Source organism: Podarcis pityusensis (genome assembly GCF_964106645.2).
Source record: "Podarcis pityusensis genome assembly, chromosome: 10".
Classification (NCBI taxonomy): Eukaryota; Metazoa; Chordata; class Lepidosauria; order Squamata; family Lacertidae; genus Podarcis; species Podarcis pityusensis.
Genome location: NC_138035.1, coordinates 8,144,136 through 8,157,762, shown reverse-complemented (window position 1 = coordinate 8,157,762; position 13,627 = coordinate 8,144,136). Strand labels below are relative to the sequence as shown.

Sequence of the window (13,627 nt, the reverse complement as noted above, 5' to 3'; positions counted from 1 at the left end):
TCCGGGTCACGTGGCCAGCGTGACAAGCTGCATCTGGCGAGCCAGCGCAGCACACGGAAACGCCGTTTACCTTCCCGCTAGTAAGCGGTCCCTATTTATCTACTTGCACCCGGGGGTGCTTTCGAACTGCTAGGTTGGCAGGTGCTGGGACTGAGCAACGGGAGCGCACCCCGCCGCAGGGATTCGAACCGCCGACCTGACAATCGGCAAGTCCTAGGTGCTGAGGTTTTACCCACAGCGCCACCCGCGTCCCATCCCAACATGGTTAGCCCCCTAAAAACTCTGATACCCCACTTTTAAATACAATATACTCCCATAGAGACTCCTTACACTGCATTTAAAACCAATATCGCATTTGGATAGAAACTGTTAATGAACTACAACCTTTGACCCCTCAGTCTCACAGTGAGGGGGAAAGGACTCTCTCATTCAAGTTATGGCATGCCAACTTGAAGAATCTGGTATTAAATTGTACATTTTTCCGGGGGAAGCCTAATCTCCTGGCTATTCAGCAGTGCCTAGTTCGGGGGCATATTAGATATTCACTGTTTGCTGTCAATTGTTTCACTTGGGTTTTCAGCTAATGTTCAGTTCTGTAATCTGAAAGCAATCAAGAACTACACTCTGCAACCAAGAAGAAGTGGAAAGTACTAGCCATGTGAGAAACCAAAGCCGAGTTCAAAAATAATCATTTGTTGTATTTTAATCTTTCATTGGAAGCCGCCGTGTGACTGGGGAAACCCAGCCAGATGGACAGGGTATAAATAAATTATTATTATTATTATTATTATTATTATTTAAGAGCCTTTGTCATTATTATTAATTTTATTCATTTTGCCTCAAGGTCAGTGAAACTCAAACACCTGCCTATCTTTCTGTGATGGTCTATCAAAATATATCACATAACCAACTTTTAACTTGCCTCTAAGTTTCCAAACCACCAAGGAACATAACCAAGCAAAACTCCACACCCATATATAAATCATACATATATGAATAAATGCACACACTGCACTTGTCCTCATCACAGAGAGAACAAATACATGAAACTTTGCTACGCACTGATTTTTATACAGTGGTACCTCGGGTTAAGTACTTAATTCGTTCCGGAGGTCCGTTCTTAACCTGAAACTGTTCTTAACCTGAAGCACCATTTTAGCTAATGGGGCCTCCTGCTGCCACCGTGCCGCCAGAGCACGATTTCTGTTCTCCTCCTGAAGCAAAGTTCTTAACCTGAAGCACTATTTCTGGGTTAGCGGAGTCGGTAACCTGAAGCGTATGTAACCTGAAGCGTATGTAACCCGAGGTACCACTGTAATCAAGTCTGTTCTTCCTTTCACCTGCAGCTGAAAAACTTACTGTGACTTCTCCAGCCTTCGTACTTTGTTAAATATTCTTTTCCAGTAAAGGTGAACTTTGCAGAAGCTGTGACCTCTCCCGGTAACAGTTACCTACCTGCCTAAGCTCATGTGTGATCTCCCTTCTCACCAGTGAGGCACCATTAAGCCATCTGAGTGCAGTATTGCTCAATTTGTATGCACAATCACAAGGAGAACAACTTTTGCACAATTTATCAGAGCCAAGTCCATTATATGCAAACCTAAGTGGCTGCAGGCGAAATTAAACTTATCTCTCTTGATAGTATCCGTGTCCCTTCGCCTCATCTGCTCATTCAAGGACCACAAGAACTAATATGGCTTTCATATCAAAATGAGTCCATATCACTGTGCAGCAGCAGTAGCAGGAGATATCCAACATGTTCATACATTTATGTGTTCTGCCCGTCTCGGCCATCAAGTTAGGCTCTGTGAATTATTACTCAGAATCATTACATAGCAACTTCATCTCAAAAAATAATCTCAAGGTAATTAAAATGTGACATGCAAGTGTGGCACCCCTTTTACTTCAAGCTGGCTGAAATAACAGCTGTTATCTTTCCTAATATACATTTATCATTATTGCGGTTAGTTCCTGAACATTTCACTAAAATACTTACAAAATTCGTTTTACTTCCCCTCCCCACTTTGCCCCCACCCAAAAACCTTTGTGTGCAAAAATCACAGAAGTACCCCTTGAGAATGGAGAGGCTTATTCTCAAAATAATATATTCAGTATACCTGAAGGAGCGTCTCCACCCCATTGTTCTGCCCAGACACAGAGGTCCAACTCCGAGGGCCTTCTGGCGGTTCCCTCCCTGCGAGAAGTGAGGTTACAGGGAGCCAGGCCGAGGGCCTTCTCAGTGGTGGCACCCGCCCTGTGGAATGCCCTCCCACCAGATGTCAAAGAGAAGAACAACTACCAGACTTTTAGAAGACATCTGGAGGCAGCCCTGTTTAGGGAAGCTTTTAATGTTTAATAGGTTATTGTATTTTAATATTCTGTTGGAAGCTGCCCAGAGTGGCTGGGTATAAATAAATTATTATCATTATCATCATTATCATTATTATTATTATTATTATTAATCACACCAGCCTGAGGCACATTGGGTGAGATGTCACAGGTGGCAATGGAGGACCAACAATGAGGAACAGAAGATCACAGCACTACGATAGACAGAAAGCTACACAGTCTACCCTACAGTCACAGGCAGGATTAGCCACTCACACAATCTAGAATGCAGTGTGCTATAAATACATGATATGAAGATCAAATAGCTCCAAATGTCAAAAGCCAGTCATTCATTGTAGGTGGCAACTATACTTTCACACCCTATGTCCAGCCAGCTGCAAGATTTTGGGAGCAGGCAAAACTCACCTACCAAGAGAACTTGCACGTGTGCAACTGAGACAGTCAATGTGATGCAGTGGCACAATCCATGGAGACCTGTATTCAAATCCAGGCTCGCCCATGAAGCTCGCTGGATGCCAATGGGCCAGTCACAGCTCTCAGCCTAACCTAACTTCCCATATAGAAAGCATGCCACTCAGCTGAAAGTTCAAAATTGCCAGTCTCTTTAAGAGCCACAGATGGAAAGCTCTCCACAACGGAGAAAGGGAAATGGCAACAACTGATCCTTCAATGAAAACCCACAACAGAGAAAGCAGACGCTGAAAACTGATCCCACATTGTAAAGACAGCAACCTTAACGCTTTTCCGTTTTCATAACCTTTTTGTGCCTTCCTCCTTAAATAATACACTGACTTTTCAGGAATCCAGTTGTGTTAAAAAAAATAAATTAAGCCATTAAATTTGTCTATTATGAGTAAGCGCTGCTTTTAGCACATGCATTCAAGAAACGCACTCGAAGTAGACTGATCGAATTACTTGTCATCACACAGCCCTAGGAAAGAATGACAGATGTACTTTAAAGATTTTGTGCTTGTTAAATATTTCAGTATGTTTAAAGTTACTCAAATAACTGAAAGACGATGTTTGCAAGAAGCAGGCTAGAGATTTCTTTATTATGGTTGTAACTTAATTTCTGCCCAACTTGAGATCAATAGATGCGTCTTACATTGGCAAGCGCAATCGTAGGATAGAAATACTCTAGAGTATGGGAGGAGGGGGCCTTCAAATATTTTGATAACTTGCAACGGCCTTGTTTAAGGACGCCTATGAACATCTCTTAAAAATGGGATACTGCTGTTCTCTGTACTACAAGATGAAACTAGCTTGCGTCGAACTTCAGGGTGAGAGACAGATGTACCCACCAGTTATCCCTACCCCAATTCTGCCAGCATCACTGGCCCTTCCTAAGTACCATTTGTGGATATAGCTCAGTCAGTAGAGCAGGACACTCTTAATCTCAGAGTCGTGGGTTTGAGCCCCACGTTGGACAGAAGATTCCTGTATTGCAAGGGGGTCGGACTAGATCACGGGTGGCCAACTTCCAAGAGACTGCAATCTACCCACAGAATTAAAAGCTAGCAGTGATCTACCCCTGTTTTATTGGGGTTCAGGTCAAAGTTCTTCAGCTTTTTTTAGGGAGGGGGACAGCCCCATTTTACTGGGCTTCAGGTCAAAGCTGTTGAGCTTTTTTAGGGAGGGGAAAAGCCCCGTTTTTAGGGGGTTCGGGAAGCATAAGTTGCTTAGCTTTGGGAGGGACCAAAACCACGCAGGGATCGACCAGTAGATCACGAGCAACCTGTTGGACATCCCTGGACTAGATGACCCTCATGTACCTTTCTAACTCTACAATTCTATGATTCTAAACATACATTTGTCCCCTTTTCTGATGTGGGGATGTTTTTAAAAGTTTCAATACAGCTCTGGAAATGAGGAAGACGGTGGTATATTATGGGAGTCAGCTAATTAGCACTACCAAAATCTAGCAATTTCTTCATCTACTGAGGGCACAGGAAGTATGCTTCCATGGTAGTCCCACAGATCAAACTATGTGCATGAAACTTAACTTCCAGGTGCACATTCTGCTGAGTATCTTTTAAGGAACCTCACGGCTCCCAGAGTTAAAGCAGACATATCACCTTCTAATGCACAAGTTGCAAAGTCAGATTTCCAAAGTATGTCTTAAGGTGAAAGTACAGCAGAGAGCAAACCTTGTTTGCGTGCAGCTGAAGAAGAAAGCAACAAGGGAGAAACTCAGTAGGGTGCTTAAAAACAAAAGCATCGTAAAGAAATCCATTCCGCTCTTGCAGAAAGTCAAAAGAAGGCAAACGAATGATTGGAATCAGCTCTGCAAAAAGACTTCAGGGTTTACTAAAATAATTTCAGAACTACATTTTGATTCTTATCTCTTATAGCCAGAAGTGTGCACATACCTGAAGTGCCTCCAATCAAGCCATGACCACCGGAGCCCGATTTCTGAGACCTCCCACTTGCTGAAGAAGGGTCCTTCATACGCTCTATGACATTTTCAGACAGCTGGGGAGACATTGGAGCAAAGAAACACACAAAAACATCGTAAGTTGGCTTATCAAAATATGTATTTCCCACACTGTCTTTGGTTCTAGCTCCAGGTATAATGTACTTTTTTCTCCATTTTTTTATTAGCTCTGAGCAGCAGAATACACATTCTTTTAGGAATCAAAATCTGATAAACACTTTTTTTAAGCAACTAACAAGAACACTTTGGCAGTCCTGGAAATACATTTGCCCCAGCCTATCTGAGCTAAAAACACCCTTAATAATAATAATAATAATTTATTTATTATTTATACCCCGCCCATCTGGCTGGGTTTCCCCAGCCACTCTGGGCGGCTTCCAACAGAATATTAAAATACAATAATCTATTAAACATTAAAAGCTTCCCTAAATTTGGCTGCCTTCAGATGTCTTCTAAAGGTCTGGTAGTTGTTTTTCTCTTTGACATCTGGTGGAAGGGTGTTCCACAGGGCGGGTGCCACTACCGAGAAGGCCCTCTGCCTTGAATCTTCACAATGCAAAAAATACATCATATTCATCAACATCATCAATTACATTTATATACCACCTTCTCTTCCAAGGAAGCTCAAGGTAGTATACATGATTCTTCTCCTCCTCACCATTTTATCATCGCAACAACCCTGTGAGGTAGGTTAGGCTGAGTGCGAGATCATTGGCCCAAGGTCACCCAGGGAGCTTCATGGCTGAGTAGGTATTTAAACCCTGGTCTCCCAGGTCCTGCTCTGACGCTCTAACTACAGCATGCTTTTGCAGCTACTACCTAAAGGCTGCAATCCTAGAAAAACTTCAGCATAAGTAAATACATTTTAAATCATTGGGGCTGCTATACAAGTGTGGTTAGAACTGGGATGCATGTGCCAAACTAAGGCAGAGAGTTCCATTGTGCTGCAGAAATATCAGTTTCATGGACTAACAGGATATATTAGCTTGCCTATGCAGGCCATTAAGAATACATCTTTCCATAATCATCATCTGATTTTAACTTTTTTATATGGTTTTTTTTTTCTTAAATGGTTTTATATTCTATTGTTGCAAATCGCTTTGGTATTTTTTTAAAAAATAAAATCAAAATGAATAGTGGTATACAAATATTTTCACAAACAAAAGGTAAATAAACAAATGAAATATATGTGTAAACGTTAAATTCCCAAAGGTAAACATTAATGCACACTATCCCACAGGCAAGGCTTCCTTGTCTACTTGGTAAATTAACACGCTGCTGCAGCAATGGGTATCCGGGTGCTATCCAGTATCAACTCTACAGTTTCTGAAGGAAACAGGACTTCAAGTCGCGTTAGTGTCACAGGGACACAAGCGTGCCTGTTTACAGGTGAACAAACAAAGGGAGGAGGAGGAATAAAAGAATAGTTGGCAGAGACTAACGGAAAGCAGGGGCCAGGAGAAGTGTGAGGAAATCAAAGAGACAGAAGGAACAAACTCTTCCTCGGGTGCCACCCCAATATTTCCCTGTTTCATCATTCGCCTTTCATTTTTCTTTTGAAGTGCTGTTGGTAAGAGCTTTTACATAAGCTTCAGAAACAATGACCCCCCCAGGTTCCATGGCACAGAGAGGCCCTTCGCTAGGTTTCTTTGAGGAAAGGATAGGAGTCATCGAGACAAAAGGAAAATATAAGTACAGGGACATGACAAGGTAAGGAAACAAACACTGGAAGGTGGGCATTAGAAGCTCTAATACCAGGGTTCATTATCGTCTGTGTTTATTGAAAATATCTGTATCCCACGCTTCCACGAGATTGTTCTCTAAGGGGCCTCACAACAAACCATTCAAGATACAATCCATTACAATAAAGTACAGTGGTACCTCATGTTACATACGCTTCAGGTTACATACGCTTCAGGTTACATACACTACAGGTTACAGACTCCGCTAACCCAGAAATATTACCTCAGGTTAATAACTTTGCTTCAGGGTAAGAACAGAAATGGTGCTCCGGCGGCGTGGCAGCAGCAGGAGGCCCCATTAGCTAAAGTGGTGCTTCAGGTTAAGAACGGACCTCCGGAACGAATTAAGTACTTAACCCGAGGTACCACTGTAGATTAAAACTGCTCCAGCAGCCAGGAGGAGACAAATGGACAAAACACACACACACACACAAAATCCCACCCTCCTCAAACCATCACCTATGGTGCTTTACAACTCAAATTCAAACTCTGGCTAGGTGCCAGGGAGAGGAGTCATTTGGAACTGAGTAAAAATTACCCTACTGACAAGGATGCTGCTCTATCATAAGAACCTTTAGCTATTACAGTCGTAACTTGGAAATCGAACGGAATCCGTTCCAAAATTCCATTCGACTTCCAAAACATTAAGAAACCAAAGCACAGCTTCTGATTGGCTGCAGGAAGCTCCTGCAGCCAATCGGAAGCCACAGAAGCCCTGCCTGACGTTTGGCTTCCAAAAAAAGTTTGAAAACCAAAACACTCACTTCCGAGTTTCGATTGTTTGGGAGCCAAAACGTACGAGTATCAAGGCATTCCGACAACCAAGGTATAACTGTACTTCCCAGCTTTGAAAACTGCCGTCCTCAAACCATATGTAGCCTGATCTGTTGCAAGCTCACTAAGAGAAGACCTGGTGCGTTCAGTATGATTTACTATCAAACAACTGTGTTGCTTTGCACAAACCCTTCTGCTTAATTAGAAAATAAACGAGTTCCAGGGCACTTGCCTCCAAGTAACAATGTGCCTGACTGCAGGCTTACCTTGCAATCCTATGCATGTTTACTTAGAAGTTGTCCCACTGCATTGAGTGGGCATAACACTTAGGTAAGTATGTACAGAATCACAGCCTTTGTTGAAAGTTTATGCAGTTCAAGACTAGAAGATGTGTTCCGTCATTCCTTGCAGTAACATTAACACAAGCTAGACACCTTTAAGTTTTCTTCATGCTATGTTTCTCAGCGAGACCTCACTAAGACCTGTGTTTCAGCACAGACTGAATCATAAGCAGCACTGTATTGAAGAGGATCACACCAGAACAGCCAGACACCTGTTCTGCTCATCTCACGCCCACAAATTTCCCCGTTGCAAGCCAGGCAAAATTTTCCCCTGCCGTGACAATGATAGAACATGCTTTTAAAAATATTTAAGTAATGAGAGAGTTGTGTATCCTGCAATAGAGCAGAAAGGGCAAGGTTAAAACAGAAAAAACAAGAAGGTTAAAGGAGAAGAAGAGAAAGCAGCAAGTCAGAGGAGCAAGACGGAAACCCTCTGCAGATTTGACGCAAAGGAGCAGAAATAGTGAAATGTGATATAATCTGTCCAACCCTGCCAGGCTATTCTGATGGATACCAGGGTCAGTGATATAGAAAGCAAGATAGGCAGAGGCAAGGTGCCCATGTTAATAATCTCCTGGCATGGGAGGTATCAATGGCTACTAGTCATGATGGAATATGTTCTGCCTCGACTGTCAGAGGCAATATGCCTCTGAACATCTGTTGCTGGGAGTCACAAGCAGGTAAAATGTTGCACTCAGGTGCTGCTTTCGTGCTTCCCATAGACATCTGGTTGGCCACGGTGGGAAAAGGATGCTGGACAAGATTGACCAATGGCCTGATACAGCAGGTCTTGTCTCCCACTAGAGTAGACAAGGCATTTTCTTTCCAGATTTGAGATTGGTCAAGGAAATCACTACCATGCAGAAGTTAAAGCAGTTAAGTTGCTACCACTACCCACTGGATCACCTGATTATGGGAGACCAGGTGGTCAAGTCTAGGAATCTAGCTTTATTTTTTTTAAGCAGCATTTTACAAATAGCTTCTTCAAGGCAGTAGGGCAGAACTGCCCACTCTGAGAGTATTTTACCATAGCCTAGAACAACTGGCCAGTCTCTCTGAGCAGGCAAGAACCTAACAAGGTACACATGCCTGAGTGAATGTTTCCTTGGGCATCATAAACTGAAATTATCCATGCTGTATAACGGCAAGATTTACCAATGAGCACTATGCACCTAGACTGCACGAGCTCAACTTAAAATAAAGGTTCAGGCAAAAGGTCCACGTGCAGAGGAAAATATTTGGCCTGGCCTGTTCTTGCGCCTTGAAAAGCAGCTTGAACTGTAACAGCAGAAAACAGCATGCAAAACTTTTCACAACGTGAAGATTAATCTTATCACCTCCTGCAAGGAGAAGCTCGGACCTCGACTCACTCACCTGTGACCTAGCTCTATGGGTGGTGAAGCAATTGGGAGTGCTATCTACAGGCACTGCCGTGGTTTCCTTCTGCACTATCCAAAGAGAGAGAGCAAGCAGAGGCAGTCACTGCAGGCACCACTCACTTGCTCACATCTGTGATTTCTCTCTTAAAAGTGTAGCAGTTGGTGCTGGTCCCATTCTGGCTGCTTAGAGAGGGCAAAGGAATGAGTGAACAGAGGGAGTGGCAGGATACCATTTCCTCAGATTACTCACTGAAGGTTTTCACTCTCCAGCACTGTGGTTGCGCAGTCTCTGGGCAACGCAGCTAGCCCAATTCAGACCACTGTGTTACCAATAAAAAGAGAATATAAGTAAACAAGTGAGCTAGAAGTGGCAGGAATTGCTTCTTTCTACTGTTGCCTGGGCCTCTCATTGGCATAGTGCAGAGGTGAGGAACAGCCAGCCCGTGAGCCACACATGAAGAGGCATACAGCCTCCAACAATAGAGGCAGATAATATCCATCCCAGCATGTAGCCACTGAAAGCTTTTTCCTCTTCTGTGAATCTGTCCAACCCTCTTTCAAAGTCATTCAAGAGCCAGTGTGGTGTAGTGGGAGAGACCAGAACCTATTGTTGTTGTTATTATTATTAGGAATATATTGTATGAGGAAAGGTTGCAACATTTGAGGCTAATAATAATAATAATAATTTATTATTTATAGCCCGCCCATCTGGCTGAGTTTCCCAGCCACTCTGGGCGGCTTCCAATCAAGTGTTAAAAACAATACAGCATTAAATATTAAAAACTTCCCTAGACAGGGCTGCCTTCAGATGTCTTAAATATAAAATAGCTGCTTATTTCCTTCACATCTGAAGGGAGGGCGTTCCACAGGGCGGGCGCTACTATTGAGAAGGCCCTCTGCCTGGTTCCCTGTAACTTGTCTTCTCGCAGGGAGGGAACTGCCAGAAGGCCCTCGGCGCTGGACCTCAGTGTCCGGGTAGAATGATTGGGGTGGAGACACTCCTTCAGATATACTGGACTCAGGCCATTTAGGGCTTTAAAGGTCAGCACCAACACTTTGAATTGTACTCAGAAAGATGACAAGAAAGGAGATTCCAACTCAACATTAGGAAGAACTTTTGGATTGCAAGAGCTGTTCAGCAGTGGAACAGACTCCCGTGAGAGACTGCAGACTTTCTACTCCTTGAGAGGTTTATAAAGCAACCGTCAGGTGGCCATCTGTCGTGGATGCTTCTGTTAAGATCCCTGCATTGCAGGGGGTCGGACTGGATCACCTTCAGTGTCCCTTCCCACTCTGCAATGCTACAGTCCCATGAGGTGCACCTCCAGGTGCCACCAGACAAAAAGGCCTCGTCAACTCAGAAAAACAGGAGCCCTAGATGAGTCATTAGCCATAACTGTGCCTCTGCAACAGATGGATCCTGTCAGGGACCTCAACTGTCAGGGCCATCTCATTTGCACGCCGCCTTTCCATAGCTATAAACCATGCTTGAGACGGCTTACAATAACTAAATAAAACTTGTGGGCCAGATGGGAAACTACAGTGCCAGATTCGAACGCCTTCCCCAGAGACCCTTGCAAGACCAAAAGATAAGAGACCCACGAAGCACAGGGCGGAGCAACGGAGAATTTCTGAAACATCAATGACGCGGCAGCTAAAAAAGCCAATGCAATTCTGGGCTGCATCAATAGGAGTATAGCATCTAGATCAGGGGAAGTAATAGTGCCACTGTATTCTGCTCTGGTCAGACCTCACCTGGAGTACTGTGTCCAGTTCTGGGCACCACAGTTCAAGAAGGACACTGACAAACTGGAACGTGTCCAGAGGAGGGCAACCAAAATGGTCAAAGGCCTGGAAACGATGCCTTATGAGGAACAGCTAAGAGAGCTGGGCATGTTTAGCCTGGAGAAGAGGAGGTTAAGGGGTGATATGATTGCCATGTTCAAATATATAAAAGGATGTCACATAGAGGAGGGAGAAAGGTTGTTTTCTGCTGCTCCAGAGAAGCGGACACGGAGCAATGGATCCAAACTACAAGAAAGAAGATTCCACCTAAACATTAGGAAGAACTTCCTGACAGTAAGAGCTGTTCGACAGTGGAATTTGCTGCCAAGGAGTGTGGTGGAGTCTCCTTCTTTGGAGGTCTTTAAGCAGAGGCTTGACAACCATATGTCAGGAGTGCTCTGATGGTGTTTCCTGCTTGGCAGGGGGTTGGACTCGATGGCCCTTGTGGTCTCTTCCAACTCTATGATTCTATGATTCTATATTAGCTCCGCCCAAGGCATGATGGAGAACAGCAGCAGCCGGGAACAGATAAGACATAACATTTTACAAGGACAGGAAGAAACACCATGGACAGAATAACGGCCACACACAGAAAGAACAAGGATATGGTTTGAGTGTCTCACTTGTAGTTTTATAAATCAGTTAATGTGCCAATATGAATGGAAGTCGCTAATACGGCAGTTGTTGTATAAGGGATTTGTTATCTTGACTGGAGTGTAATTGAAATTGATAAGATTTTAGAACTTGGAGCATAGAAAAATCCAACTACTGCTTGTATCCTTTGAATAATTCCGTGTACATGATCAATTTTTTTTGCTTGTCTTTTTATAAATTTTCTTTTCTTTTTATATTTTTGCTCTTTTTGTAATTCTTTTTTCTTTTTTGAAGATGTGGGTGTAATGTTTAACATTTGTTTTTGTTGCAATTTTTAAAGTATGCAATAAAAAATATTTTTAAAAAAAAATGTTTTGGAACATGGAAATAAACAAAATCACCAAACCATCTATTCTAGCATGCGGGGCGGCACCTAAATTATATAATTTGATATCTGAATGATAGGTATTGCTAATTGTATTATAATCTGGCGTTGTTGTAGGGACACGGGTGGCGCTGTGGGTTAAACCACAGAGCCTAGGGCTTGCAGATCAGAAGGTCGGCAGTTCGAATCCCCACGACGGGGTGAGCTCCCGTTGCTCGGTCCCTGCTCCTGCCAACCTAACAGTTCGAAAGCACGTCAAAGTGCAAGTAGATAAATAGGTACCGCTCCGGCGGGAAGGTAAACGGCGTTTCCGTGCGCTGCTCTGGTTGGCCAGAAGCGGCTTAGTCATGCTGGCCACATGACCTGGAAGCTGTATACTGGCTCCCTTGGCCAATAAAGCGAGATGAGCGCCGCAACCCCAGAGTCGGCCACAACTGGACCTAATGGTCAGGGGTCCCTTTACTGAATGATGGGTATTGCTAATTGTATTATAATATGGCGTTGTTATAATGAGGCTATTATTGGATTATTGCAATTGAAAACTAATTTAAAAAATCACAAAAAAATAAGAGACGTAGTAAATGAGCAGCAGCAGCAGCTGAGGAGGTCAAGGCAGCAGCCCTCCCGTGCACGACAGCCCTGCAAGGTCGGCCTGTCCTCTTCCCTCCCTCCCTCCTTCCCTCTCTCTCTCTCACCCGGACGCCCTTCACCACCGTGATGTTGTCATTCTCGTCCGCCTCGAAAGTGACCCTCCGCGGGGCGCTGCCTCCGCCGCCCATCGTGACCCGGCTGCCGGCGAGGGTCGCGCACTCGAGCGCCGACTAGGCCGCAAAGAAGCAGAAGACGGGACAAGGTGCCCGAGGAGACCCGCGCCACGCCCACCGACGCGCGATTGGCCCGCCGCCCCTCCAAGCCCGCCCACCGCCCACAGCGCGCCGGGCTCCCGTTGGCTCAGGAGCTGGTTGCCCACGGCAACAGCCCGCCCCGGCGTGTTGACCAGGCCGGGTGGAAAGTTTTTTCCGACTCGTGGGTTTCCCGACAGAACTTGTGGGAGCTGAGAAGGGGGGAAGACTTCAATTCCCAGGATGCCCTGGGGCAAAGGGGCGTGTTCGCAAGGCAGGCTGGGTAAAAGGGAGTCTGCCTGAGAGTCAGGCCGCAAATCACGCGCGGGAGCCGCAATGGATTGTGGGCTGTGTAGTTCAAGCCTTCAGATGTAGCTGCTGCTTTTATTTGCTCTTTTATTCTACTTTCTTAACTGAATTTTGATAGCGGCAAAGCTGGTTACGGGGGGAGAAGGAATTAAATAGGAAACGGTTTGAAGCTGTCAGTAAACTGTCAACAAGGAAGTATGGCACAGCTAATGCAGTTTACTAGTGAAAATTTTGTGTATATAATAATACAATACAATAATAAAGAATACAATGAGGAAAATGGTGTGTGATCTATAATTTCAGTGGGTTCTGCAGTCTAAATCAAAACAATCACGCAATTCCTCCCCCCCGAAAAAAATAATTTATATAAAAAATATACCCTTGGACTGTACTAAATCCTATCACTTGTGGTACCTTATTAATCGGTTTTTTTTTTTTTTTTTTTAAGGATTACTCTCCCCCCACCCTCCTCCCTAGGTTTTTAGCTGTTTCTATTTTAGCTGTAAGGCACATGGAAGGAGGCAGCATATAAATAGATATTAATAATAATAATACCTGACTCCCCTGAGCCAAAAGCGCAAATTGCTAAGTCCAGGTAATTGAGATCAGAAGTCTTCCCAAATTGCCATTGTGATTAGGGCCCCTGCCAAAATATGCGAGATCAGAGCCTTGTTATTTAGATATCGGTCCAAA

At 44.1% G+C, this 13,627-nt stretch overlaps 1 protein-coding gene across 2 annotated transcripts in view; it reads right to left on the bottom strand.

Annotated features, from left to right (window-relative positions):
- CHCHD3 (coiled-coil-helix-coiled-coil-helix domain containing 3) overlaps positions 1 to 12,636 on the bottom strand; it is a 221,703-nt gene extending 209,067 nt beyond the window's left edge. For both annotated transcript variants that reach the window (XM_081023256.1, XM_081023257.1), the window contains exons 1-2: positions 12,479 to 12,636; positions 4,719 to 4,821 (exon numbers count right to left, since the gene is read on the bottom strand). In XM_081023256.1, coding sequence (XP_080879382.1) covers positions 4,719 to 4,821; positions 12,479 to 12,562 — 187 coding nt within the window. In that variant the 5' untranslated portion in view covers positions 12,563 to 12,636. The remainder of the gene's footprint in view (positions 1 to 4,718; positions 4,822 to 12,478) is intronic.
- Positions 12,637 to 13,627: the final 991 nt, after the last annotated feature.